We start from the raw sequence: 26,465 nt of genomic DNA, 5'->3' as shown, positions 1-26,465 counted from the left end.
GTTTTAGTGTTGTTTTTTTCCTACTGTAGAACTCTGATTTTGTCTTTTTATTCCAAAAAGAAAGCTTCTTGCCATGGGCAGATCCATAGCCATGTACCATACTTGATGGTTGTGGTTTGACTATACGGTCTAGTTTTTTTATTCTATAGTCTGTAACTTTTCTATCTGCTGTTGTAATAGCTCTGTATGTATTGCAGGAACTGCATTTATTGAAGAACTTAAGATGTATTCTGGCAGTATAAATTGGAAATCATGTTTTGAAATTGCGATTATCAAAGAGGGAGGACGCAGGAGCTTTTTAAGGCTGCAGTAACTCAGAGTAAGCAAGCGTATCCTAAGTTAAAGGGTATTTCGCAAGGCGAAACTATTTCAGAGTTTGCTCTAGGTTCCCCTTTCTAAAGAAAGATCCCACCTCCTTTGCACTCTTTGTTCTTAAAGGAAATTTTAAATTTAAAGAGGGCAAGATGTTTAAAAGAAATCGCTCTTGGTTCGTGCGGTTTTATTAAGAATCCGCTCCCCAGGCCTGCGGCCCGCTATCGGCGATGCATTGCGCTGGCCTGGCGGCGGGGGCGGACGAGCAGCAGGCCGCTGCGTGCCGTGCCGTGCCGTGCCGTGCCGTGCCGTGCCGTGCCGTGCCGTGCCGTGCCGTGCCGTGCCGTGCCGTGCCGTAGGGCGGGGCCTGCTGCCGCTGGGGCCCCGCCTCCCGGGACGGACTTCGTGCGTGCCGCGGCCGTTGAGCACTGCCCCTCGCGCGCGGTCCGTCCGTCCGGCCCGCGGCCCGGCCGCGGCGGAGAGACGCTGGGCTGCGGCCCCGGTGCGTGGGGAGCGGCGGGGAGGGCGGCGGGGCGGGCTGCGGGGGGCTTCGTCAGGCGAGGGGAAGGGAAGGCGGCAGCGCCAGCGGGGGCGGGCAGTAGCAGCAGTAGGTTCAGAAACGTGAGGCGCAGCCGTGCTTGTCGGGAACGCGTCGAGAGCGCGCGCGGGGCCGCTGGCCGCTGCACCGTGCAGGGCGGCGTGGCCTGCACGGAACGGGCCCGGGAGAGCGCGGCCCGGCCGGCGCGACGTCCTTTGAGAAGCGCCACCGGCCATCGAGTGTGCTGCGAGCCGCTGCGCCCGTGCTTGGTACGCGTGTGCGCATCCCGTGTGCTCTGAAAGTGGAGGCTGGCACCAGAAAAATAGTATGACTGTGAATAGCAAACTGGCAAAAATTAGAGGCCTTGACTATATCCTTACACTGAATCATTGAAGTTTATCTCAAGTTTTCATTTACATCAGCAAGGGAATGTAACATTTAAACAGTCAGAGTGTGTAGTAGTATTTCCATTTTTTAAACCATTCCTATGAAGCCAGCTGCAGTGCTCACATTTAAGGTTTTATTTTTTTTCTTCTACACTGTTCATCTTGGTTGCATTTAGTACCTTGGGAGATCTTTCATTCAATATCTTTTTTTTTTTTCTTGAAGGCATGTCAGGAATACAGACGAAAAATGCAAAGCCAAGAAAAGTCTATTTAAGTATTACAGAATAAGGAAATAGGGCCTGAATGAACTTGCCTGTGCCATGTAAATGCTTTGAAGTTTTGCAATGGCAGAAGCTAGGTCTTCAGAGATTAAAAGATCCCGAATAAGTTTGTCACTCGGTAAAAAGAGGAAACAAAAAGGAACAACAAAAAAAGTGGAAGAGAAAGGAACACCATCTATACCTTCAGCATCCTCCATTACTTCCTTTTTTAACAATGTTCCCCCAGCCAAAATTACCTGTCCCATGTGTGGGCAAATGGTGCCAAGGTATGGAATAAATAAGCACATGGATGAAACATGTCAGAAAAACCATAGTGAGATTGGCATCAAGTCAACACTCAACTCTTTTAGGAATGAGAGTCCCTCAGCTGCAAATGTGAACAATAATTCCAGCTTATATATTTCCAAAACCCTCTTAAATCTAGAAACAAGTCCTCCCAAAAGCAGTTTATGGAAAACAGAAGGGAGTGCAGCGCAACAGATTAGTCCTTATTTTAGCAATAATCATTCAGTCTGTAGTGTTAACAATGAGCCACAGGCTCAAACAGTTAAAATAGTCTCTTTGGGAACCTTGTCATCTAAACTGTCCAGAAGACGACATATCCAGGGAGGAAAACAGATTGTGTATAAAGAGATCAACTCTTCACCTCCAACTGCTCACGATACGTGCAAAAGTGCTGCAGCACAGGATGATGATATTTATGCTGGGCATAGTTCTCAGAAAGAAAATCAGCTTGCTCAGAGAGACCACCAGGAACAAAACTTTTCAAAGAAGGAACCTGAATTTCAAGAAGAAATAAAGAAATGTAATGGAAAAGACCTTGTGGATATTATTCAGGTATCATTACCAACTGATAAGGTTAATGGCAAAGGGTTACCAATTGGTACAAGGAGCACCAAAACAGAAAGTAGATCTGAAGGTGTGATACTTAGCCCTGATAAATTTGAAACACATCTAGCCATTTATACTTCAGCAGAGCTGACCAATAGTTTGGAAGTCAAGACTCAGCCTCACACTCAGGTTATTCCTTCTTCCAAGACAGAAGAGAACTGGGGTACACAAAATCGCTTTAGCAAGGGTGATATACAGCTACTTCCTGTGGAAGTTCGTGAAGGCTTTAAAGATGAGATTAATCATACTTTGTCAGAAACTATGGAGGAGGTAGAATTTCAAAATTCCATTGGAGACATTTTAGATAAAATAACTGAGGTTAGCTCTGTGCCCAGCTCTCCTGGTCATCCATATTATCTCCAGAATTTTTTAGTGGTGCTGCGAGCAGTCTTGGAGAACGAAGATGATGTCAGACTCTTTGATGAGCAAGACATGAACATTATTACTAAGTTCTGCAAATTATCAGGTATATATATATTTATTAATATATTTTCACATTACATAGTTTTATGTCAAGAGTGCTATACCAATGGGCAATTTCACTTGATAAATTCCTTAAGGGAAGAAGCTCCTTTTCCTCAGGAGATGTATCCCTCAGTGGCTTCTTGTAGGTAAACTTTCCTAATGTTGCTTTAATTGAAAGTAGTGATAAGTAGTGGAGACTTGCAAGAAACAAGAAGAAAGTGATTATGTATATTTCTGGGGTTTTGGATTTTTTTTTTTCCCACTGTTTTAATGCTGTTTTGAGAACCTTAAGTCAATTTGCTGCTGTATTTAAACAGGTTCCCAAGGAACGAAACTTGTAGCACAGAAAAAATGTATCCGTTAACACCAAGCTTTTCATGATTATTACCTATGGAAATTCTACAAAATGGGGTCATGAAGAGGCCTATCTATGCTGGATACATAAGCCTTGAAAAACTACTTCTGAGGTGGCATTTGTGAGCTTTGATTCAGCACATTTACAGATTACTTTCATGCTTGGTGTGAACGCATGGTTATCCCTGTGATCATTATCCTGTGTTTAGAATGCTAGTTACTAATTAACAGTCATTTTCTTGTAGGTTGCTTAGTACTTTTAACTCCCATTGATTTCAGTAGGAGCCAGAATGTTGGAGTTTTAAGCCCTCTATATAGACAAAATTAAAGTTGGACATGTTGTCTGAATCTCATACTCATGACTTTTACAGTAAGCACATGGCAGAAGTGATGCAAGGTAAAACTACCCTTCCAAGTTACTACGTATGTTTATAACTTGTCTTAAGCTGTAATTATGAGTAGTTTTACCAGCATCTGAGCTGCAAACTTGGAGCATCAAAATGGAAATAAGCTTATAACAACTTCCAGAAAATTTCTATCTCACAGTATTGCAGGCATAACCATATCTATTGTTTTAACATACAGTTGTGTGACAAAGTCCTTTTAGACATATGCTGATATATTCCTTAAAGAAAATAGAGGCAATGCATATCTGTTTCTCTAGGAAGTACTTAAACTGTGGGGGGACAATCTCAGAAAGTCATCTTTGACTTAAGATCTTCTTCCAAAGTTTAGCAGCTGGAAAGGACCATATGAACATTCTTCATTTGCCCTAGCGGAAAGGTCAGCTGAGCTGACTCAAACCACCTTAAGAGATGGTTGCTAAAAAGGTAAAGAGACTGCAGAGGAGAACATAGGGCTCTAAACTTACAGGTATTTCTGCAGTGATTACCTGATCACAGTTAAGCTCTTGTTATAATTACAATTATATTGTAATAATTACAACTATGCAGTAACACCAAACATTTTAAAACATAAAGAATAATACTAACATAAGTTTTGAAAATACTGTAAGTAAGATGAGATCCTAACATAGGACTTTATTTGTCAGGGAGCAAGAACAGACTACTCTGCATGGGAAGATGAGCCAGGAGCCAAAGGGGACAGGCAGGGGCCACATCCTTTCCTCACCTGCACAATGTGGGCACAAGCCCACACGTGCCCAAAGAAGAGCAGAGTGGATCGAGTGCCAGTACTGCAGTCAGCTGTGCTCCAGTGGTGGCAGGTCTTCAGGCAAGTCTGTGGTGACCAGGCAGATGCAAGGTGAAGCCAAGCCAGCAAGGCATCTGGCTGGGCAGTGGCATGCCACAGCAGAGCTTAGGCAAGAGTGCAGGCCACCAGCCTGAGCCTAAGTACAGCTCCCGGTAGATTAGGGGGAGGCCCTGACACAGCCTCACACAGCAATTCCCAGCTGCCTGTGCCCAGCTTACACAGCTGCACCATATCAGAGCTGACCTTGAACACAAGCAGCCAAACCTGTGGGGGCTGCGATGGGGTTGCAGAGCATTTTGGTACACTCAAGGCCATAAGAATATTAAAATAGTTCATTTTCTCCACCTAAATGTATATACAGTGACACTTTGGAGCTTGGTAAATCTTTGTTTATGTTGTGATAGTTAAAAAAGGAATATATACAGAAAGAATAGAATATAAGCAACAAAACTCTTGTTATTGCCTCTCTGACGCAAGCAGTAGATGCATATCATTTACATCCAAAGAAGATCTAGGAATAAACTTACAGTTAGGTCATTAGTGGATGCAGGCTTAGGCTACTTTGACAAATGCTAAGAGACGTTCAAGGTACAGCTTCCTTATTTCCACACTCCTTTCTCTGGAAGAGTACAACACTGATCAGTAATTGTAACTTGCTCTGTTAAATAAAGGAAGTGCTTGTTTCTTTTTCAGTAGTGTGATTTCAGTATTCACCTCTCACGGAAGTTCACAATACAGAAAGAATTGTTGCAAAATGGTGCTGATAAATCCATATCTGCACTGACTACTAGAGTCGCAAATGAAACAGTCTCACTTTGCAGGGTAAGAAAAGCACAGTGAATCAGCTGCGGGAAGTGATTGGATAGCATTAAGTCAATAGGTAGTGAATTCCGGACAAGTGACAGATGGATGTCTTTACCTTCAAGAAATCTTAGAGTACTTTAAAAGTTCAGGTAGATGGGTTATCTGTTCCACATTAGAAGTTTCTACCCAAGCAAGTGTTGTCTTTCAGTTACCATAACACAACCCCCCCCCCACCTGCTTAATACCATAAAGTTGCTTGAACATAGTTATTCTCCAGTATTTCATTATTTTCTGCGAAAATGTCTGACATTCTTCAGTGAGTTCTCTCTAATGCTTATTGTGAAATGAATGATATTTTTAAAAGGATTAAATATGAAGCAATCCTTCTTTCCTGCCCAGTTTGCTCAAAATTTGGATGTAGAGTACTGCCAGTTTTTTAAGTACTGGAAACAGCAAATAAAAATAGGGAAAAGCAGAGGTGTATCCATAACAAGTAATCTGCAGTGCAATGTCAGGCTTTGTGCTCAAGATGAGATCTGTCTGAACTTAGGTGTGATATTAAAAAAAATTATTTTTTTTTTTTGTATTCGCCATGTTTAATTTCATCGCATCTTGCAGTTGGAAGAATTTAAATGCAAGCACATAGTTGTAGTGTCACTACTTAATACACTTTGAGAAATCCTTCCAACTTTCATACAACAGAAAAATCGTATCTGAGAAACATTGATTTATAGTCACCAGTGGAACTGAGGTACAGAAAACTGAACAAGGAAAAATAATGTAATTGTTTGCTGTTGCATTTTAATGAATCATAGAGGGTGAACTTTTCTAAGATCTTCTGCATCTTTTTGCTGATAATATTTCAACTTAGAGCAATTTTTTTATTTCAGTGATACACCTGAAACTTTCTTAAGAACTACAAAAGAAAAAAAAGCCCCAAAACCTTCAAAGGTAAAGCACTGCAGAACAGGATGCTTAAGAAGCAATTAATTCCTTGTGCAATACCTTTTTATTCTTCTATGTGTCATTCAAATCCTTTAGAGAGAAGGCAGTCCTCACATGCCCCTACTGAGTGGATTGCAGCCCTAGTTTGGGCAGTTTCCATGGTCTGGAGAAAGGATGTTGATTTGTTGTTACTTGACCTTCTTCCTTCTTCCAGAGTTGTAAAAGCTGGAGTTAGACTTCAAAGAAGTTATAACCCTATAGAGAAAATGACAAGCTTATGCATCTGAATGTAGTTCTCTCAGTGAATTGATCCTGGAAACATTCTATTAAAAAAAAGGCTGAAAAAGTCTTTTTAAGGAGAGGAGAATAGTTAAATAAGCATGTAAAAGTTAACTGCCATTTCTTAAATGTATCCAGGTCAGGTAGTGTTTCAATGTCTATTTTTATTAATGATCAGCTTCAGTTCAGCAGCAGCAGACTAGGATAAAAAACCTAGGAGTTAATGAGGGATGAATTAAGTATTCAAAAGGGCGCTGAACATAGTAATAATAGCCAGACTATTTTCAGCTAAGATTTAATAAGCTATTTTGTTGAATTTCAGCTTTGTTAGTATTTTAGAAGTATTTTAGAAAGGTTCTTTTAAGAGAGCACTTCCCTGATAAAAATCAAATAGATAGGTTTTTCCCCCTTGTTTTCAGTAGATATATTATTAAAATTAAGCTTATCTTTGGAAAAATAAGAATCTGAAGACTACTACACAGAGAGGTATTCTGTGATTATGAAATCAGTCTGTCAGACTACAGCTTCTTTTGTTCCCCAACATCAAATAGTTGGTTATTGAATGAGTGTTAAAGAAAGCAGAAAGACCCATGTAACATCACAATATGCAGAGTTTGAAAAATGAAGTTGTCTTTTCCTAGAAAATAAATTATTTCTTAAAGGGTAAGCATGTCCAAAATGTATTTTAGCAATGTTCATTAGCTACAAAATACATTGTAATAATTTGTACCTACAAAACTTAAAGATTCTAATGAGCAATAATTACTTGGAAAGGTAAGTTCTGGTATTTTACCAAGTCTGCTCGTAGGACATGGGCAGATTTAAAATGTGTTTTAGAGGATATCTGCATCAAATTAATTTTTCTAGGTAAAGTAGTGATTATGTGTAGTACTGTGTTTTAGAATTTAATTTTCTTTTTATCTTTCCCTGCTTTAAATAAAATTTGCAGTTGGTGGGCAGAAGTTATATGTGAGACTTTTTCAACGCAAGCTGAACTGGTTAAAAGTGAACAAAATAGAGTATGGAGAGATAAGTATGGATTTGTCACCAATAATTGAAGAACTGGCTGAAGCCAGATTTCTGCAAACAGGTATGGGCAGCATTAATAAATGTTAAAAATATTACAAATAAAATCTGCGCTTGTGTCATGTTAGAGTTTAATGCACTACATGCTCATCTGTACCTTGAGAAGAAAATTAGAGGAGCAGAATAAAAGTTTCAGGTAGATGAGTTGTGTTGTGTTACATTAATAATAAAAGCAGTTAGTGCAAATTAGGTAATAGGGGGAGCTAAATAAATATCAGGGCTACAGGTGCAATAAATATCAGGGCCTTATTTGCCCTCACCAGCCTCATCTCAGACCCTGACCTGTGCAGCCTATGCGCGTTGGTCCAGGAGCTCTATTTAATAGCCTTCAGTACTGCCCTCAGCTGCCTTGCAGGCACCCTGTCCTTGGCCTTGTCCGTCCCTGGCTAGCTGGACTCCAACCAATGCTGTGGGTGTTTGTTTCCAGTCTTGTCTGTGGCCGTGTACTGTGGATGGATCTCAGACGCAAATTGTAGTCTTGTCTCTAGTCTTACACCCGGCTCATCTCTTAGATTGACCCTGGACTTCATTCATCATCATGCCTTTTCTGGGGTTGCCAGTGGAATCTGTTACCAGGACTTTGCTCTGCCCATTCTGTTCATGTATGGTGGGACAGCACCAGGGTTGGTGACCCGTGCTGTGGTCAGTCTTGACTCCTGGCTCATTCCCGCTTGTCGAGCAGCTCTGCTCTTGTAATTCCTGTGGCAGCACTTCTTTTTGCATTGGGCAGAGTCTTAATCATCAGGAAGACAATTTTTTTCTGAATAGCATTTGTTTGTAGCTCAGCAGAATTTCTTTACTTTTGTTTTGAAGTTGCAAGGGTGGGGTTTTTTTTATTATTCCATTCCTTCAAAATGGGCCTGTGAAGAGAATGAATTCCAAGCTGAACCAGCTAGCATCGATAATACATGTTTGAAGAATCTAAATCATTAGATTAGTACTAGGTTATATGAATTTACTATACTTTGAGCTATTGCTTGAGTGTATATGTGTAGCACATAATGAATATATGTGGATCATTCTGCTTTCAGAATCTGAACTGGAAGACCTGTGTGAAGGGTTGGATTTGCTTTCAGTGCCTGAGCTAAAAACATTGGCAAAGATCTTTCACTTGCCAAACCCAAATGGTCAGAAACAGCAACTTGTGGATGATTTTCTGAGGTTGGCAAAACAACGTTCAGTCTTCAGCAGGAGTCAGGCTGGTATTGGGACAGTGATTTTAAAAAGGTAACTCTGTTTATAGTTACATTTTGCAGGTGAATGCAAGTTATGCTTCAAAGAACTCAATCTAGATGCCTTTTGAAGAGAGGAATGCATTTGTAAATTTATGAATAAAAAAGAGCAGCATTACATTTTGATTCACAGTGGGTCAAACAGAAGGGTAAATATTAGAGTTTTTTTTAAACTATGTCATGCTTTTCAGCTGTGGGCATGATTATCTATCTCAAAAGTTACTCAGTTATACAGAGGAGCATTTCTGAATTTAAAGCAAAATCAATGCAGAAAAACGTCTAGGAAGACAGGGAAAATCATTACCTATTAAAGCAACTATCTGATATTCGTTTGCTGGGTGAGGTCTTTTAGTAGAATTAGAGGGTAGCAATAATCTCTTTTTTTTGTGATTGACTTTGTACTTCAGCATAGAGCCTCCTTTTCAGCAGTATTTTTAAAGGGAAAAGATTGTTTGCTTGACAAAGTGTTTGTTCTTTCCTGTGAATTTTTTCACTGTGGCTATGACAAGTCTGTATATCAGATGCCCTTGACTTCAGGTCTTCTGGGGTCCAGATTCAGGTTTTAGGGTGTCATTCTGCCCTAATAGTGATTACAGCATTACCATTCTTGGTGTTTAGGGCTGCATCTGTAGCTAGAACATCCACAAAAAGTCCAGGAATATGTACTGAAGCAATAGCCAGGGTACTGGTGCCAGGGTGCAAATCAGTTCTGGAGTTTATAGGCTTTCATTTGGAGTTACCTCTCTTAGTCACTAATACCAAAAAGTAAGTAACTGTCTGAATAATAATGCGTAAAAACAAAGGGTGCTTGTCTAGCAGTTAGCTTGTTTAGTAGGCTGGAGATCTATAGTCTGAACTTGGTAATTCTGGAATCCTTTCTCTACAAAATGTAGGTTGGGTAGAAAGCTGACAGACACCAGTATGTACTGCATTTCCTTCAATAACATAATTTGTCTTTCTTGTGGTATTCTTTTTCAAATGAGAGAGATATAAAGCTTTGTCAAGTTTTGCATAGCTATGTCTATTGGACCAGTATTCCCCCCTGAAATCTATCCTGTGATTCTCCACAAAATTCCTTGTACTAAAAGGGGTGTAGTAGTGGAAGAGAAACTTTAAAATCATCCCTCCATGAAGAATTATTACATGGATCAACAAGGTCATCTTTCCTTATGCCAAAAGAGAGGTCTAATGCTAGCTTAGAGCTGGGAGGTTTGCATAGTATGGTTAAGTTCTTTAAAATAGATTGATATGGTCTTTGTTGTTTTCAAAATACAACAGGAGCTCTAGTGGTTCCCATTCTGGTAAAAATAGTATTTCACACTGGTGTCACTGTCTCCAGTAGCACTGCACTTCATTTGGTCCGCAGGAAAATAGGTAAAGTGATGATAGTCACCGCCATAATTATTTTGTGTTAGAGGATGTTGGGACTTTGTGATAAGTAAGGATGTTTTAATTTAAGGGGTTGCGGCTGTTTCTTCATTCTAATCCAGGTATAGAAAACTTCAGTATAAAAACACTTTGTATCACTTGAGATTTCATTTTTTCTCTTTGATACTAGATATTTGAACTACGTGCCAATGCCTGATGCATAATTTGTATAAATATCTCTAACAGAAACAGAATTGTTTTCAGAATATTAGCTTAAACTGTACAAAGTAAGGCTAGGCAAGAGTGTGTTCAGGAAATAGAAAGGAACCTGGGAAAATCCGTTACATTCCAAAAAAGTCCTTGGCTCTTGTTTACTCTGTATTCTGAGAAAAGAGGCTGATAGTTACTTGCTGGGCCACATCAACTTTGGGAATGTAATGCTGTAGTTGACAGCTGAAATACTAGTTACCCCATGAGATCAGAACAGATCCTTTTTTAAATCTGTGCTGTCCTGTGGACAAGTAACAGAAATCTTGTCTTGTTTGAAAAGGCTGGATGAAGATGTGCTAATGGAGATACCCTAAAACAAGGAATCTCAAATTGCGGTCTGTAGACATTGCCCTAACAGCAAACCACATCTTGTTGCTTGTTGGTACTGCCTGGCTTAGCAGCAGGAGTGGCTGCACCCAAAGGACAGTTAGTTCCAATTCTATTCTGCCTGAAGTTTGGCCCTTAAATGTTTTATTAGTTATAACGCATTTCTTTGGCTTTTCACTAGAGGTTACATGCACTATATAGTTTCTCAAGGTGCTTCTTTCAAGGAAAATCAAGTTCACACATTAATGACTTGAAAAAAAAAATTTCATACTTCATTCAGCATATTTGAATTTTTATAAGTGATGGTAAAACCCATTTGTTATAATAATTTTATTTGTCCTTCCAGGGTGAAGGAGCTGGCTGGAAAATCTGTCAGGGTCTGTAAAGGCCCTCGAGCTGTCTTTTCTCGAATTCTGCTGCTATTTTCACTGTCTGAGTCCATGGAGGATGAAGAAGCTGGTAGTGCTGGTCAAGGCCAGCTCTCCACAGTCCTTATGGTAAACATGGGGCGTATGATATTCCCCAGTTACACTGTAAATAGGAAAAAACAGGTCTTCCAGGACAGAGAAGATCTTATCAGGTAGGGGGAGCTTTGGCGGTTTGGAAATCTGTATATTTCTAGAAAAGCTTTACTGCAGTACTTGTGTAGGCAAATAAGAATTCATCATGTAGAACTCCAGATATAAATAGGTAGATTTGCAATGATTTTAAATGCATTTTCGTATCCAAGTAGGACTTGTAATTCACAGTGGCTTCCATTTTCAACCAAAATAGCATATTTATTTACTTCGTGATCTGCTGATGAAAGTTTCTTCATTTGCTGTGATGATTATTAGAATGGACTCTGAACAAAAAAAATACATTCTCTGGTTTATAAGTAGTTTTAAACATAATGTACCCTGCTAGTGTAAACTCTGCTGATCCTACAAGATTAATAATAATTAATTGCATTGTTCAGTATCTTTGGAGACTGGGAGTTTTTAAAAGGTATTGTGTGGAGGAATTGATTTCTTTTAACTATAAATGCTTTTTGAGCCTAATATAGTTATTATGGGTTTTTTCCCTTAGGTATGCAACTGCTGCTCATCTGTCAAATGATATAGCCACTGCAATGGTAAATGGGAACTGGGAAGAAGCTAATCATCTATATACGTGTGCTAAAGAAACCTGGAACAAACTGAAAAATCACCCCTCTTTGAGGTAGTAAACTGGAAACTAGCATAGTGTTCATATGAAACTATTAAGTGTATTACCTTACTTTTGGTACTTTTTCTGTTGAGAGAGGCTTATACACTAGTGATATTATTCAAGCCTGATAAATTTAGAAGCTTTAATGGTCTTGAAAGCTTTGAACTTCCTGATTGTTTGTTTAGCTTTTAAGTGATTGTATGAAAAGGCCTTTTTTATAAAACCTTGGGAATGAATTGGTAGGCATGGATAAAGCACTAAAACATTTCTGTTGTATGTGCCAATGCAGGAGAACAAGAGCCTTATTTTTCCCTTGTCATACTTTGTTTTTATGGCTTTTAGACAAATAGCAATAAGCAGAATTTAAAATTCACTGTGAACAAAAGAATGTTGCAAATGTTACGGGAAAACATACTGGGTTATTCATCTCTTCAGACTGCCAAGTGAGTGTCATTCAGGAAACGTTACTAAAGATCTGAGAACTGAAATAACATGTATTGTTTTTGAAAACGGCCTGCATCAGTTTTTCTTTAATTATTTTGTTTTCTGGCTTAATGATACACCATAAGTTAAAGTCTTATGTTTGGCATTATATTCATTTTCATGGCAAATGATTTAAAATGGTATTCATAGAGGGTCATTTGGAGGTCTATTTCATGTCACACCGCAGACAATGGAAAAATCTATTTTGGTTTCAGTAAGACATTCAAAAGACTTTGTCTTGAAACATAGAAGTGCCTACGCAAAAGATGTTAGTTGTCTTTTATGGCAGGAAATGCCTATTTTAGCCTTTTTCTCTTGTTCAGATGTGTTTCTAAAGTTCACCTTCCGACGTACAAGAACAGGTTGGCAGTAACAAAATACAATGTAATAAATTATTGGTTTGCATCTGATGTGAAACTTATTAACTAATATCTCCACTGCTGTTGAAACCAAAATATGCTGCGCATATGCAGCTTGCATCTGCTACCTCAGCTAAACTATTTTCTTACCTTTGGGTTCTTAACTTGGCAGCAGGGATACTCATTTCAGTTCAAATTTTATATATAAGGCATTTAATTTTTGTAAATGCTTTAGGTATAAGTATTCTTAGTAAGAGAATTTTAAGAATTTAAATTGCCATCATTAAATTGATCTGAGCTGCACTTATCTTTCAGCTATCACCGAGTCTTACCTGAGTATCTGCGACATTTCACAGTTGGCTGGGTGTATACAAGAATCCTGTCGCAAGGTGTTGAAATTTTGCAGAGACTTCACATGTATGAGGTAAAAGTGGTGAAGTGAATAGGAATACGTATTTAATGTAGCATTGTGTATCAATTTACACTTCTGATGTGGCTGGAAAATGATGATAATACTTGCCAGCACTTGCTACAGTTCTCTTAGGTTACTTTTAAGGAAAAAGAGCCTTTTTTCCCTTGCTGCTTTAGAAAGTTTTAAATTGTTTTGATTTCTACTTAATGCTTTGGAGATTTACCATATGTAATAGACCATAAAACTGTTGCTGAGACATTGTTGTTTTGTTATTTAAAGATATACATGTTACCCTAGATTTTGTTACTACTTTTAAACAAGAAAATCTTGGAAGAAAAGTCTTCTATGAAATCCCTGCCTCTTCACCTGAGGAGCTAACATCTCCAAAGGCCTCTGACTTATATGTTAAAGCAAACCAGATTATTCTGTAAAAGACTTAGCCTCTGCAAAAAGGCAACAAGTAATATTCAGGTCTTTTTCATATACAATAAGGAATACAGAAGGACAAAAATACTGTATTTTTGGCAGCTAACCTTTAAGTTTACATAAAAATATCTATTCTAGAGTTTTTAAGATATACCCATGCACCCATGAATACATTGGGTGCTGGAGTAAAAATGGGATTTGGATTGTGCAGAGACAAAGCTGTGTAGTACCCAGTAATTAGAAGGGAAAGTGACAAGCTAATTATATAATAAAACTCAATTAATAAAGATATAATCCTATTGCTACAGGAAGCGGTGGAGGAGCTGCAGACTCTTCTGTCTCAGGATGTGTATTGTACTGACTGCAGAGGGCGATGGTGGGATCGCCTAGCTCTGAATTTACATCAGCACTTGAAAAACACTAAGAAGGTATTTTCACAACTGCATGCGGGAAGCTGGAAACACTGCGGTCATTGTCTGAAAACATTTAAAAAAATATGTCATATGAGAAGAACGGTGAGGTGGGCTCACCTAAAAATACAGATATTGGTAGGAATCCCAAGGTCAGGCAACCAGTTTCTCCTAAGAAATTGACTACTGAGTATACCCTCATCCTTGGTTGGCCTGCTTTTTTCTGTTGCATAGAAGAACACCATTTGGCATGAAGGACTGTATGGAGTTACCAGGCAGCAGCTTCCTTGCTGTTCTGCCTTATCAATTTGCCTAATGTGTGAGAAGCAGAGAAATTTCTTGCAGTAAACACTTCTGCTTCTGAACCTGAGTCATGATGAGGCCATATCTGGAATAAAAAACACAAACATGATCAGAAGGAGTTTTTTAATGTTCTCAAACAAAAAAATAAGATAATTAAGTCCTTGGCTAACTTTTGCCAGTGGGGAGAAGGTTGTCTTCTATATCTGGACCAGTTTTGGTGTGGAGTTTCTACTGTAAGGGGTCAAGCAGTAGAAAACCCCATTACTAATCTGTTACTTGTACACAGCTCTGGCAGGGTTATCAGTCTTTAACAGCAAATTTAAACTGTTCCCATGGTTCTACAGGAGAAACTGTAACTGACCACCTTTAGACTGGTAAAGAATAACATTAATGGTTTTAGATAGCATGTATTACAGGCTATGTTAATCCTGGTCTGTTTAATTCTCTTAGGAAGGCAGAGGAGGAGAGAAGAGGTTTTGAGGTAATCTTAGCTTTTGCTGAAACTTTGTCTTCTTCCCTTCCAGTAGGAAATACACATCAGTAGGGTGTGGTCGTACAAGCAAAACACATTGTTTGTGCAGTGGGTAAACTTGCCAGTCTCAAATCTGAATGATGCCGTTCAGGCATTTAGTAACACCTGTACATGGTGAGTGGTCTTTTGAGTTTCCTAAGTGATGAGCTGGCATGTAGCCGAATGAGAGAAAAATAGTCATATGGGAATGGCAAGGATTGTGTGCAAGGATTGTGTAAACCTCTGTAGAACTTTCTGGCATCTCTGGAAAGATTTCTGCAGCAGAATATAAAGGAGCCAGAGAAAACTGCAAGCTACAGTACAGGTTGTGCCTTTGAATTCTTTGTGAGTCAGCACCAGCTTTTCACAGACTTTCTTTTCAAGAGCCACAAGGCATAGAAGTCACTAACTCATTTTAGGGCTTAGTTGCAGTTCGACAAATTTTCTGTGTAAGAAACAGCAGGTGGTAGTTGTATCAGCTGCTGGTCTGAGGGTTTATAAGGGCAGGAGATTATGTCCATTTTTTTGTTACATACAAAGGAGAAATATTGTCAATGATTGAAAATGGAACTCTGTAGGACTGTTTAGGTCACAGTGAAGTATTGGCAGACTGAAAATCAACTTTTACCTAAAAGACAAAGATGATCAATCTAATTAAGCACACCTAAGATACTTGAATAATTTAGCAATGAAAAATAAAGATAAAAAAAAAGTTTTAAGTCCAGGAACAGTAGCAGTTGTAGAGTTATTTTAAATAAGCAGAGAATGACTTTTTTTTTTCCCCTTGGTGTTGCTTTCTTGCCTCACTAAAGCTATTGAGAATTGGGATTAAAATGCTCATATTTTGTGTTGCATTTTAATTCTCTGTTAAATGGAAATAATATCATAGGCTGTCAAGCATCTGCAGTTGTCTCTTCTGCATCTTATACCTCCATATCAAGCTTTTTCCAGATTTGGAATTAGAAGTTGTACAAAAGGAGAGTTAGTCTCAGTTCCTTATTTAAAAATTAGGACAAAGTGCCTTCCTCAAGTCACAGAAAGAGAATATGTCAGAACCATGATTTGAATTAATTTTTGGAGTCCATATTTAAGCCTGGATGTTCTTTAGTGCAGTAATGCATTGCTCTAAACTTCGTTCTGTATGTATATTCTTGCACAACTGATCTGGTCATTCTGTTTCTGTATTATGCGCTGTAAAAAAACTGGCTTAAAATATTAAACTGATTTACCTTAGAATCAACTCTTTTTTCTGGTCACTTATGCAGAATTTACACTTCCTTAATCTTATATTGATCAGTACAAATGGAGAGTAATTTCTTTTTACTGTAGTAGTGCAAATTTGAATCCAGAAGCCTACTAGTGCAAAATATTACTTACTAGTTAGATATTCAGTACATAAGTAAGAAAGGTGGCCCTGTCACATGCTGTTTTTTACATTCACATTTTTGCACTCCTTAAATCAGTTAGTCTTTTGGGCTTAGTAAGAACAGACAGATGTGCGTAGGTCTTTCTAAATTATTGCTTGTTGTCTTGCTCTTCACAAGGCCATTGACTGCATTAGAAATGGACTGGCAGACCCGTTTGTACGTACTGGGCATCGTCTCTCTCTCTACCAGCGGGCCCTTCGAATCAGAGATTCACCAAGCTGCAAGCAGTTTAGATGCCTGTTTCATGATCTGCCAGTCATAACTGTGGAGGATGTGACACATGTGAGTGAAGTTGCTGGTGGTTTCTGGGAAATAACAACTCATGAGGTCTTTTTTTTGTTCTGACAAGAAAAAATAACGTGGGAGGCTGTTGTTAGGTGCTGTGCAGCAGCCTCTGACTTACTTGTTCTGCAGGAAAACGAATACAAATGGGGTTCTAAAACAAAAGCTGCTTGTAAACAAATATTTCTACTTATTAAATAAATGGTCAACTTCTTAGCTGAAGTTAGGCAGCTGTACTGTTTTAAATTGCATTGCTTTACTGAATATGTGTTATGAATCTGATCAGCTATAAACTCCACTAATTTACCAGCAACACTCTCAGAACCTTCCTGTCTGAAGAGTCTGATCAAATCAGTTCATTGCCTCTGGTGCCTTCCAGGCCAAGCATTCTGTGTATAAGAAAAAATAATAGTAACTTTAGCATGTTGTCAGCATTAGGTTAATGGCTCAAAAAATGCAAGGTTTTTATAGTAATCTTTGGCAGTTATGCATTCTAAGTATGTACTATGCAAATATGGAATATGATGCATCTATATCATATTGGAATGGATTTAGTATTTTTTTTTAGCTCATTCTTTTCCTTCCTGTTGCAAAGATAATCGTGTCTGGGCAGAGTGAGAGCAGAGCCTCACTTTCTCTATCATCAGCCTCGTCACCACTTACCTCCTTACAGTCCTTCTTTTTCTCAGTCCAGAATTGGTCTCCTCAGTCATCTGTATTCTTTCTGCCTGGTCCTGCATATAGAAAGACTACATTCCCGTCTGCCCAGGATTTTTGCTAGACTTTTTTTTTCTGAAAAAATTGCCAGTTTATAAAAGCTAAGCACAATGATTTCAAGGGAATGGCAGGTTAAATTTTATTCAGTTGATTTTTGGAAACAAGTCAAGTTCTGGTTTTAAGAAAACTGAAAAGGAGTAATGTGTGTTTTAGGAGAGATTAAAATACCTAGGCTAAAGCTTTTTAAATATGATGCTGGAAAGTAACTACTTCTTTTAATATGTTCAGGTTACAATCAAAGGAAAGATGTGTCCTCAAATGGGAATGGGAAAATCTGTATTTCTAATGGAGGATATTGGTGATGAAGAAGGTGATGAAGACTTCAGTGTATCCACAGTCATGTGTTCAGTTGAGGAGCTGGCGCTAACTCATTACAGGCAGAATGGTTTTGATCAGGGTAACAGTAACTTTTTTTTTTTGGTACAGTAAAATAACTGTGGGAGTAAAGAACCAACTTACTAAGCAGTTTAGTTAATATACCAGTTTTAGCTGATTTCATGAGATCAGTTTTTAGTCTGATTCTGTTTCCTTCCCAAACAGCTCTAATATGTAATTTCCTTACCAAAATGCTGTAATTCCACCTGACCTGCTTCCTGGCCTTTAATTATTTGCTGTCCTCATATACCTAAGGTGGTTTTGAAATGTGTTAGGAAAAACCCTAATGTTTCTTGTTTATCTCTGTAGAAAATGACTGACTTTTTGCCTTTCTGATCAGTGAAAAGCTGTTTTATTTGTTAGGGGTAAAATGCTAGCAGTATCATTTAAGGGAGTCATTAAGAAAAGGTGAGCTTCCACTGATTTTTGGTGCTATATGAACATGAAAACAATATATACCATAGCAAGACACTTAGCCACTTCTTATGAAAAGGCTTGATTGGCAGCTGTATTAGTAGTTGTTCATATATTTTTACAACTTAAGAGCTGTGAAAAGCCATGGACAAATAAGAATATATAGGTCTGTCTTACAGGAAAAAAGTGAACTTCAAAAAGGTAGGCAGGTTATATTTTTTAAGATAAAATTTGTATTTTTATATAAAATATATTTGCTAGTATAATTTTATATTATTGATATGTTCCCAAATACTGTTGCAAGAAAAGTGGTAAACAGAAAAGGGTAAACAGGAACGTGACAATATTTAGAATTTGGGAGAACTGTGTTGAGGTCCCCAGTCGATTTCTCGCTCCCACCCACGCACCATCAGTCATCTTGGCTGGTGGCTCCATACAGATTTTGAGCACACAATGGCCAGGTGTGATTCAGTGGGAGGACTAAGGAAATAGAGTGCCCAGGCCAGCCCCACACACACACCCCAACACATGCCACACGCACGCACACACTCTCTCTGGAATATGTATGATCTATCATATGTGTAGAATACATATACATTATGCTATAGAATAACATAGCATATATTCTGTTATCTATGTGTATTATATGTAACATTACATATAATATTATATGTAACATATTATACCAATAGACTAGTAACAGAAGATACATCACAGAGTGGCTGAGGTTGGCAGGAGCTCTGGAGGTCACCCTGTCCACCCCAGCTGCTCAAGCAGGGCCATCCTGAGCCAGCTGCCCAGGACCCTGTCCAGCTTTTGAGACTCTCCAAGGATGGAGACTCCACAACCTCTCTGAGCCACCTGTGCCAGCGCTCGGTCACCCTCACAGCAACAAGGTGTTTCCTGATGTTCATATATATATACACACACACACACACACACACACACGTATGTGCATACATATATGTGTCTCCCCGTGTTCACATATGTATATACGTTCATACACATGTATGAACACACACATGTATGAACATATATGCATATATATGTTCATACACATGTACAAACACATACATGTATGAACACATATATGTATGAACATATATATATGCAAACATAGGGAAGCACCTTTTTTACTATGATGGTGACTGAGCGCTGGCACAGATAGCCCAGAGAGGTTGTGGAGGGGGTGTGTGTACATATGTATACACATACATATATATGTGTTCATATCAACATACTCATATATGTATGTTCACATATATATGTATACATATATAAGACATATATTTTTGGTCTAGTGGAGGGTATCCCTGCCCGCAGCAGGGGGATTAGAACTAGATGATCTTTGAGGTCTCTTCCAACCCAAACCATTCTATGATTCTATGATAATATATACAATGTGTACATATGACCATAATATGGTAAATATTATTTAGATAATACTCCAATAATATAAAATTATACACTATAAAAATAAATATATCACCATTATAAATAATATATATTCTAAAATATGCAAGATGTAATTATATGCTATAAATATATATACACACAATGTTTTTACTACATTATATATTATCAATATTATATAGTAATATAGATCATATATAGTCTGACATATAACAAAAATAGATGATATGAGATATAATGTGTATTAACTAATTTATATATGTATATGTAGTGCATATAATAATAGTATAGTAATATAGAACATTGTGAATTTTTATACATAATACACAATTATATGCTATATGGTGTAAATATATACAAATATATATTTATAATTACATATGAAATATTTAAATAGTTACATTATTATGGTGTAGTATATTATGTATTATATACTATATGTTACATACTACCTATTATTATTACTATATGTGACATATAAGAAATATATTTTAATATGTATATATAATATATATAGCATATATATATGCATTCCTGTACCGAGTTTGAGTGGACAGAGTTAATTAATTGTCTTCATGGTAGTCCATATGCTGCTGTGGCTTAGATTGGTGACCAGAACAGTGTTGCTACCACACGACTGTTGTGGCTGTTGCTGCACAGTGCTTACACAGCGGCAAGGCTTTTGCTCTCCCTGCGGCAAGCAGACTGGGGGGTGGGCAAGAGGCTGGGAGGGGACAGAGGCAGGACAGCTGACCTCAGCTGATGTTACATGTTAGTGTATTCCCTACCATAAAATGTCACCCTCTGCAGTAAAACGGGGGGAGGCTGGTGCTTCCAAAGTAGCTGTTGCTGGGAGACTGGCTGAGCATCGGTCTTCTGGCCAATGATTGCTTTTGCATCACCTTTTTTTTTTTTTTTTTTTTTCTTTTTTTCTTTTTTTTTTTCCCCTTATCACTTATTAAATCGTCCTTATCTCAACCCCTGAGGGTTGTGGTTTTGTTTCTTTCTTCGTCTTTCTCACTTCTGCACTTCCAGTTGTCTCCCACAGCCCGCTGGGGCAGGAGGAGTCAGCAAGTGACTGGGTGGGTGGGCTTAACTGCCATCCAGGGTCAACCCACCGCAGTTTTTTTAAATATCTGAAAAATATGTACATGCATGCATGTGTATAGATATATGCACATATACATACATTTCAATATATAAAAAAATGCATGTACATATAGTATATACACATGTATACATATGTATACATGCATGTATATCTACATATATGTGTATGTATATTACATATGTATACTTATATATGTATATGTACACACAAACATACATATATACACATATGGGGGGGGGCGGTATGTATACGTATTATCCCTCTCTTAAAACCCAACACCAACCCTCATGGGCTGATATAGAGACAATTTAATAAGTGACAGGGATTTAAAAAAAAAATTATGCAAAACACTCAAACACAATGTGTGTGTGTGTGTGTGTGTATTAAAAAACCCACCCTGGTTTATATTACATGTATATGTACATGTATACATACACATGTATCTATGTACATGTATACATATACAGGTACGTGTAAATGTAATGGAAAACGTTTTCATATACACAAACATTTTGTTATTAATGTATTACATTTTTAGTATACTAGCTAGGCATTAGTCTGCTGGTGGTGAGTGCTTTTTGCAGCGCATATATATATGTATGCATACATATACACATATATGTATAGCTCCATATACATATATGTATACATGAATGTGTATATGTATAATATAAAACATTTTTATATATAAACATGTTGCTATTAATACATTACTTTTGTCTGTAAAAATTAAATATGTGTATTTAATATTTATAATATAATATATTTATAATTGTGAAAGTTAGAACAGTAACCCTTATTCGTGACAGGACATAGTAATTTAATGCTACATTGTAAATGACGGCCACTAGCCTGGAAATAGAAAGCATTAGCAAATTGTGGAAGTAATAAACTGTATTTACAACTTGATGATGTCACGTTAGTGCGTACTGACCTCAGCTGCATATAAACCTGAACATAGCATGTTTGTTTTGGTACATGATGATTTAGTACCTCTTCATATGAGATTGCTGTAGAAATTAATGTTTCCAATGTCATTACATTTTGTCGTCTAGGTATTCATGGGGAAGGCTCAACATTTATTACGCTGTATGGTATGCTGATGTGGGATATTATTTTCATGGATGACATACCCGATGTTTTCAGAAATTCCTATCAGGTAGTTTTGAAAGGCTTGCTTTAGTTAATTTCTTTACCCATTGCTGTAGACTCTTTAACCATGTTAAAATTTTATTTGGGAGGGACTTTCCAGCCAGATCTTGGTGTTTGCTTGGTTTTATTATTTGTTATAGTGGGCTTGTTACTAAAGGGCTCCTCGGTAACTAATTGCTATATAAGTCTGGATTGACTGTCAGATAGGGTGGGGTTCATCTGGCTAAATGCGTATGTCCTATAGCTGAACTCACTGGTAAAAGTTTCCTTTCTAGTCAGTGGAAGAACACTGCTGTACCATAGCATTGTTCATCTCATTTGAAGATGATGCATTCCATTGGGGGGAAAAAAAAAAAAGTCTGTTTCTTTTCAGTAGCTTTTAAAGGGAAGTTACATTTTTAAACTCAGGTTTCTTAACACCACCCCCACCCACTCCACCCCAACACGTTTATGCTTTTGGGATCATCCTTCCTTTTTGTCAAACAAACAGCCAACACTACACCCCTCAACAACTCCCTGCCACATCCTAAGATTAATAATTCCAGGTGATCTTGTGGCTTTTAGCTAAGTGCTCTACATCCTACAAATTACAGCTAGAAACAGTTTTAGTAATTGCAATTAGAAAACTTGATCACTTAGTGACATTTGCTAAGAAAAACCCTATAAAGCCATCTCAAATGTTGTAGCGCTAAAAAAGGCCAGACAATTGTCATCTTCATTCCACCTTAACCCACTGCTTCTAATTGGAACCCTGGCCAAGAGGTAGACCAGCCAGTGCTGTCCTCTTCCTTAACTGGATTTATTTGTACTTCTTTAAGAAATTAAAGGTTTACATCAGTATGAGATGATAGATATCTTTAGGTAGACATTTCTTCTTATTTTAGGGTTGAAACATGCAGGGTTTTCTTGTGTCATCATCCCCCCTTTTCTTTATTTTTCTTCACTGGTATGAAGTAGAAATCCTGGTGGCTGAATTGAACACCACCTGGTGGTTTTGGAGATGGCTGTCTCCCTAATTAGTGACCATTACAAATACCTCTTTTTAATTGGCAGAAGGGGAGATGAGATGATTGATAGATACATTCCCTCAAGGTCATCCTTACATAGTCCTTTAAGCAAAGGATGTAAAAAAATGCAGCAAATCAAATAGTAAAATTACTTTATTAGGCTAAGAGGACTAAAGTCAAAACTTACAAATACGTAAGTTGTGCTCTGTCCACTAATCTGATGTTTAACCTGGGTTGTGTTTTTTTAATGTGGACATGGATTATGAGTCTGTGTACAGTCATGGCTTGAAATAATTTAAAAGTCACAAGCACTTGATTATAAGTATGTTCTTGGTTATATCCTTGGAGAGCGACTCAATGATGAAAGTAATGGCTATTGTTTGAAATGTCTTTTACTACTTGATTATTGTGTTCATTTGCCCATGTAAATTTTGGGTTGACTACTGTTTGTTTGCAGAAAGAACTGAGATATGGTTGTCCTTCTTGCATTGGAATTTTGAGGTGAGACATGAAGGCACTTGCAGGCTCATTGACAGGACAGGAGGGAGCCTGCCATAGGTCCAAAGGCCATACAGATACTGTGTAAATGGAATGCATACAAATAATGCTTCTTGTGGGATATCTGCTCTTCTTGTAAGATGCCATGACTCTATGAATGTCACGTTAAAACTACCATTTACCGCAGAGCTTGCCTTTCTAAACACATTTCCTTTTATATAAGCTTGTATGCAGATTACACTTACTTAAAAAAAAGAAAAAAAAAACCACACCAAAACCCACAAAAATCTTTATGTTTGTGTGTTTATAACAAGCTCAGTATTTAGAGCTCATTTGCAATTTTTTTTTTTTTTTTTTTAAACTACTTAGTAATGCAGAGCAAAGCTCTCATGAGCCTCAGGCATGAACAAGGATAAGCTGAAAGCTCACTCCTGATTGTCTTAGTCATTCCTAGGCTGTATTTTTGTGGGATTAGCTGTGGCAGCAGTTTGTGTAAGGCTGAAATTTGTCATTTTGTAAGCAGTCTGCATTTGATTTTGAAAAGCTAGAATGGCGCTTAGCTACTACTTGATAGCCTTTTTCAGCTGTGTTCAAAATTGAGTAATTGCTGCAGTGACTTTATACAATAATGTGTTCAGCACTATGCATAAGGTGCTGTGCTTTTAGGCAGCTTGAGTGATGATACTCCCTCCCCAGTTTCATTGCTGCTTTGTTCTTCTCACCACAAACTGCTCACTGAGCAGTCTTGATACTGATTCCAAAGCCTGACTAGAATAGTACTGCTCAGAGAATTAGGAGAGCATGTAGCTCTTTGTAGTCTGTAAAAGGAACCCTCTGTCTAGAGGTGAAAAGCCAACAGAGCTCAGGCTAGGATGTAGCCAGCGTTTGTTGCACTGGTGTTAAAATGTATGCAAATCTTTTCCCATTTAATAAAGGTTTATGTGGTGGACATGTTCAAGTTCAGTCAATCAGTGAGTGAATTTGTAGTTGAGATAAGAAAAATATGAAGTAGAGCATTGTCATTCTTGGAATCGCTGCTTTGCTGGCAGCTCTCAGAGCTGTATTTATGTTTTTATACAGACGTTCCCCCTAGATTTATACACTGACAGCTTCTACGAAAACAGGAGAGATGTCATTGAGGCCAGACTCCAGCAGCTTCATATGGCTTCCTCGGAGACACTGGCAAAGTGGATTGCTGACATCTGGACCACTCAGGAGGGGAAAGCCTCAGCACTAGTTAGCTGGGGGCGTTTTATTTCCCTCCAGCAAGTTCAGGTAAGTAACCGTTGTCCAGAATGGGCACTCTGATTAGGCTTGCCGTTACATCATGTATGGCCACAGTGTGCTCCCAGTTTGTACCAAGGCGCTGAGCCAAGACTGATGGTGAGTGGTGGGAGGGAGGAACTGTGTGGGGACTTCAACACAATGTTCCCTAATCCCAAGTACCTTTAGTCTTTTCTGATGTGGTCACTTTTCCTGCAACAGTAGTTGGGAACACTGCAGGGAAACTGCTGTAGATAACATCTACTTCAGTTTCTTGTTACACGTGACTAAACAAAAAAGATGAACTGGGCCATAGAATATTCTTGTGAGAGTGGGGAAATGGCTGTACAGGAAATAAAGTTTTTTTTTAAAAAAAAGCCAACTACCAAAACTTCTCTTACAGAGCCTTGTCTCTTGCCTTGGAGGAGTGTTCCTGAGCGGTGTTTTTAGACGACTTTCCAAAGATCTACGCCATTGCAGAGGGGGACTTCCTGACCTGGTTGTGTGGCGTACTCACACTAATCACTTTAAGGTATATTTGGAGATCACGGAAATACTGAGTGCTCAGCTGATCTCAGCCTTAGTTATAAAACCTTCCAGTTGTCAGCCCACAGAAACTGTATTTTCCTGTTGTGGTGGAGTTAAACCTGCTTCTTATCTGCCAGCAGCTGCAGCAAGTAGTGGGTGATTGTTTATCTGCTATTTCATCGCATTTTGCTGTGGCTTTAATGGACGATGAGACTACAACAACTACATCTGTCTCTGCTACAAAAATTGACTAAAAAAAAAAAAAAAATCAAAAAAAAATCACTGTTTGGTTTTTGCATGGTAGTGAAATTAGGTACCAAGAGACTATTAGACATCTCTCAGCTGCTGGAGCAACTTGTTACACATTTATAAAACACAGCTGAATAGCAGAAAGTAGTTCTCTAGAACATCTGAATAAGTTGCTGTCAGTATCACCTGGAGCAGATGAGGTTGCAGATGATTGATTGTTAGAGTATGAGGTATCTTCATTTACTCGTGCTTCTGTCTGTGTTTTGGTGGCTATTTTCCATATAAAATTTCATTCTCTTGCAGTTGAACTTTGGAACATGAGTTAATAACTCAGCCCCCACTGGGCCTTCCGTTGTGCTAAATCTGTATTATTTTTGTTGCAAATTAACAGCCATAGAAGAATGCTTAGTCTGTGGGAGCTAATGATCTTTCAGTTCCTCCACAGGCACACTACTAATCATCCACATTTCTTCGTAGCTGGTGGAAGTGAAAGGTCCCAATGATCGCCTGTCCCACAAGCAGATAATCTGGCTGAGTGAACTGAAGAAGCTGGGTGCTACAGTAGAAGTTTGTCACGTGCAAGCCGTTGGAGGCAAGAGTAAACGCCTCAGTTGACAATAGAGGTCTTGATCATGTGGGTAACTTGGGTGGTTTTAAAGGAACTGTCATGACACACACTACTGGCTGCTGCTTATTAAAAGTAGTTTCTTCTAAAATTCTGGTTTCTTGGAACATTACTGTAGTTATTTTTAGCACGAAACACTGTAAAAAATAATTTAAGACTGTCAGGATGATTTACTGTATGCCACATTGTGTTCAGAAGAACAAAGCCTTTCTCTTCTATAAACAATTCATAACTTACTCTCTGAAAGGTCATCTAGGGGTTTTGCCCAGTAAAGAGAAACAGCTGCCATCACACTGGTACCAATTGAGAACATCCTCTACAATAAAAACATTGTGCATCATCCTGATCATTTCCATGTTGCCTGTGTATCCTGAGTTCATTCTTTTGCGCAAGTTCCCTTGCAAGGTGCAAGTTTAGTGCCTTTCCAGGATTGTCAGGACTAGCGTGGTTCTCTAACCGTCCCCACTTTGTATTATGGATTTCAGGTTTTTTGCTTTAATAC

The 26,465-nt window shown here is 38.3% G+C and overlaps 1 protein-coding gene across 1 annotated transcript; it reads left to right on the top strand.

The window, feature by feature from the left end:
• The first annotated feature begins 683 nt into the window (after window positions 1–683).
• On the top strand, window positions 684–26,054 carry FAN1 (FANCD2 and FANCI associated nuclease 1). Its single transcript, XM_075764223.1, has 14 exons — window positions 684–814; window positions 1,460–2,874; window positions 7,417–7,557; window positions 8,585–8,780; window positions 11,097–11,330; window positions 11,819–11,950; window positions 13,096–13,204; window positions 13,927–14,046; window positions 16,387–16,551; window positions 17,557–17,725; window positions 21,697–21,800; window positions 24,379–24,573; window positions 24,965–25,093; window positions 25,816–26,054. Exons 2-14 carry the CDS (start codon window positions 1,581–1,583, stop codon window positions 25,951–25,953), a joined length of 3,126 nt encoding a protein of 1,041 aa, XP_075620338.1. The 5' UTR covers window positions 684–814; window positions 1,460–1,580; the 3' UTR covers window positions 25,954–26,054.
• The last annotated feature ends 411 nt before the right edge of the window (window positions 26,055–26,465 follow it).

This window comes from Balearica regulorum, chromosome 12 (assembly GCF_011004875.1).
Source record: "Balearica regulorum gibbericeps isolate bBalReg1 chromosome 12, bBalReg1.pri, whole genome shotgun sequence".
NCBI classification, from domain to species: Eukaryota; Metazoa; Chordata; class Aves; order Gruiformes; family Gruidae; genus Balearica; species Balearica regulorum.
The sequence above is the reverse complement of the archived record's forward strand: the minus strand, read 5'-3'. Positions and strand labels throughout refer to the sequence as shown.

Excerpts from the sequence above, each read along its gene's own strand:
- FAN1 (XM_075764223.1), top strand. The coding sequence starts at position 1,581 with ATGGCAGAAGCTAGGTCTTCAGAGATTAAAAGATCCCGAATAAGTTTG. Across the intron at positions 8,781-11,096 it reads GGGACAGTGATTTTAAAAAG|GGTGAAGGAGCTGGCTGGAA; the intron begins GTAACTCTGTTT and ends TTGTCCTTCCAG. Across the intron at positions 11,951-13,095 it reads AAAAATCACCCCTCTTTGAG|CTATCACCGAGTCTTACCTG; the intron begins GTAGTAAACTGG and ends CTTATCTTTCAG.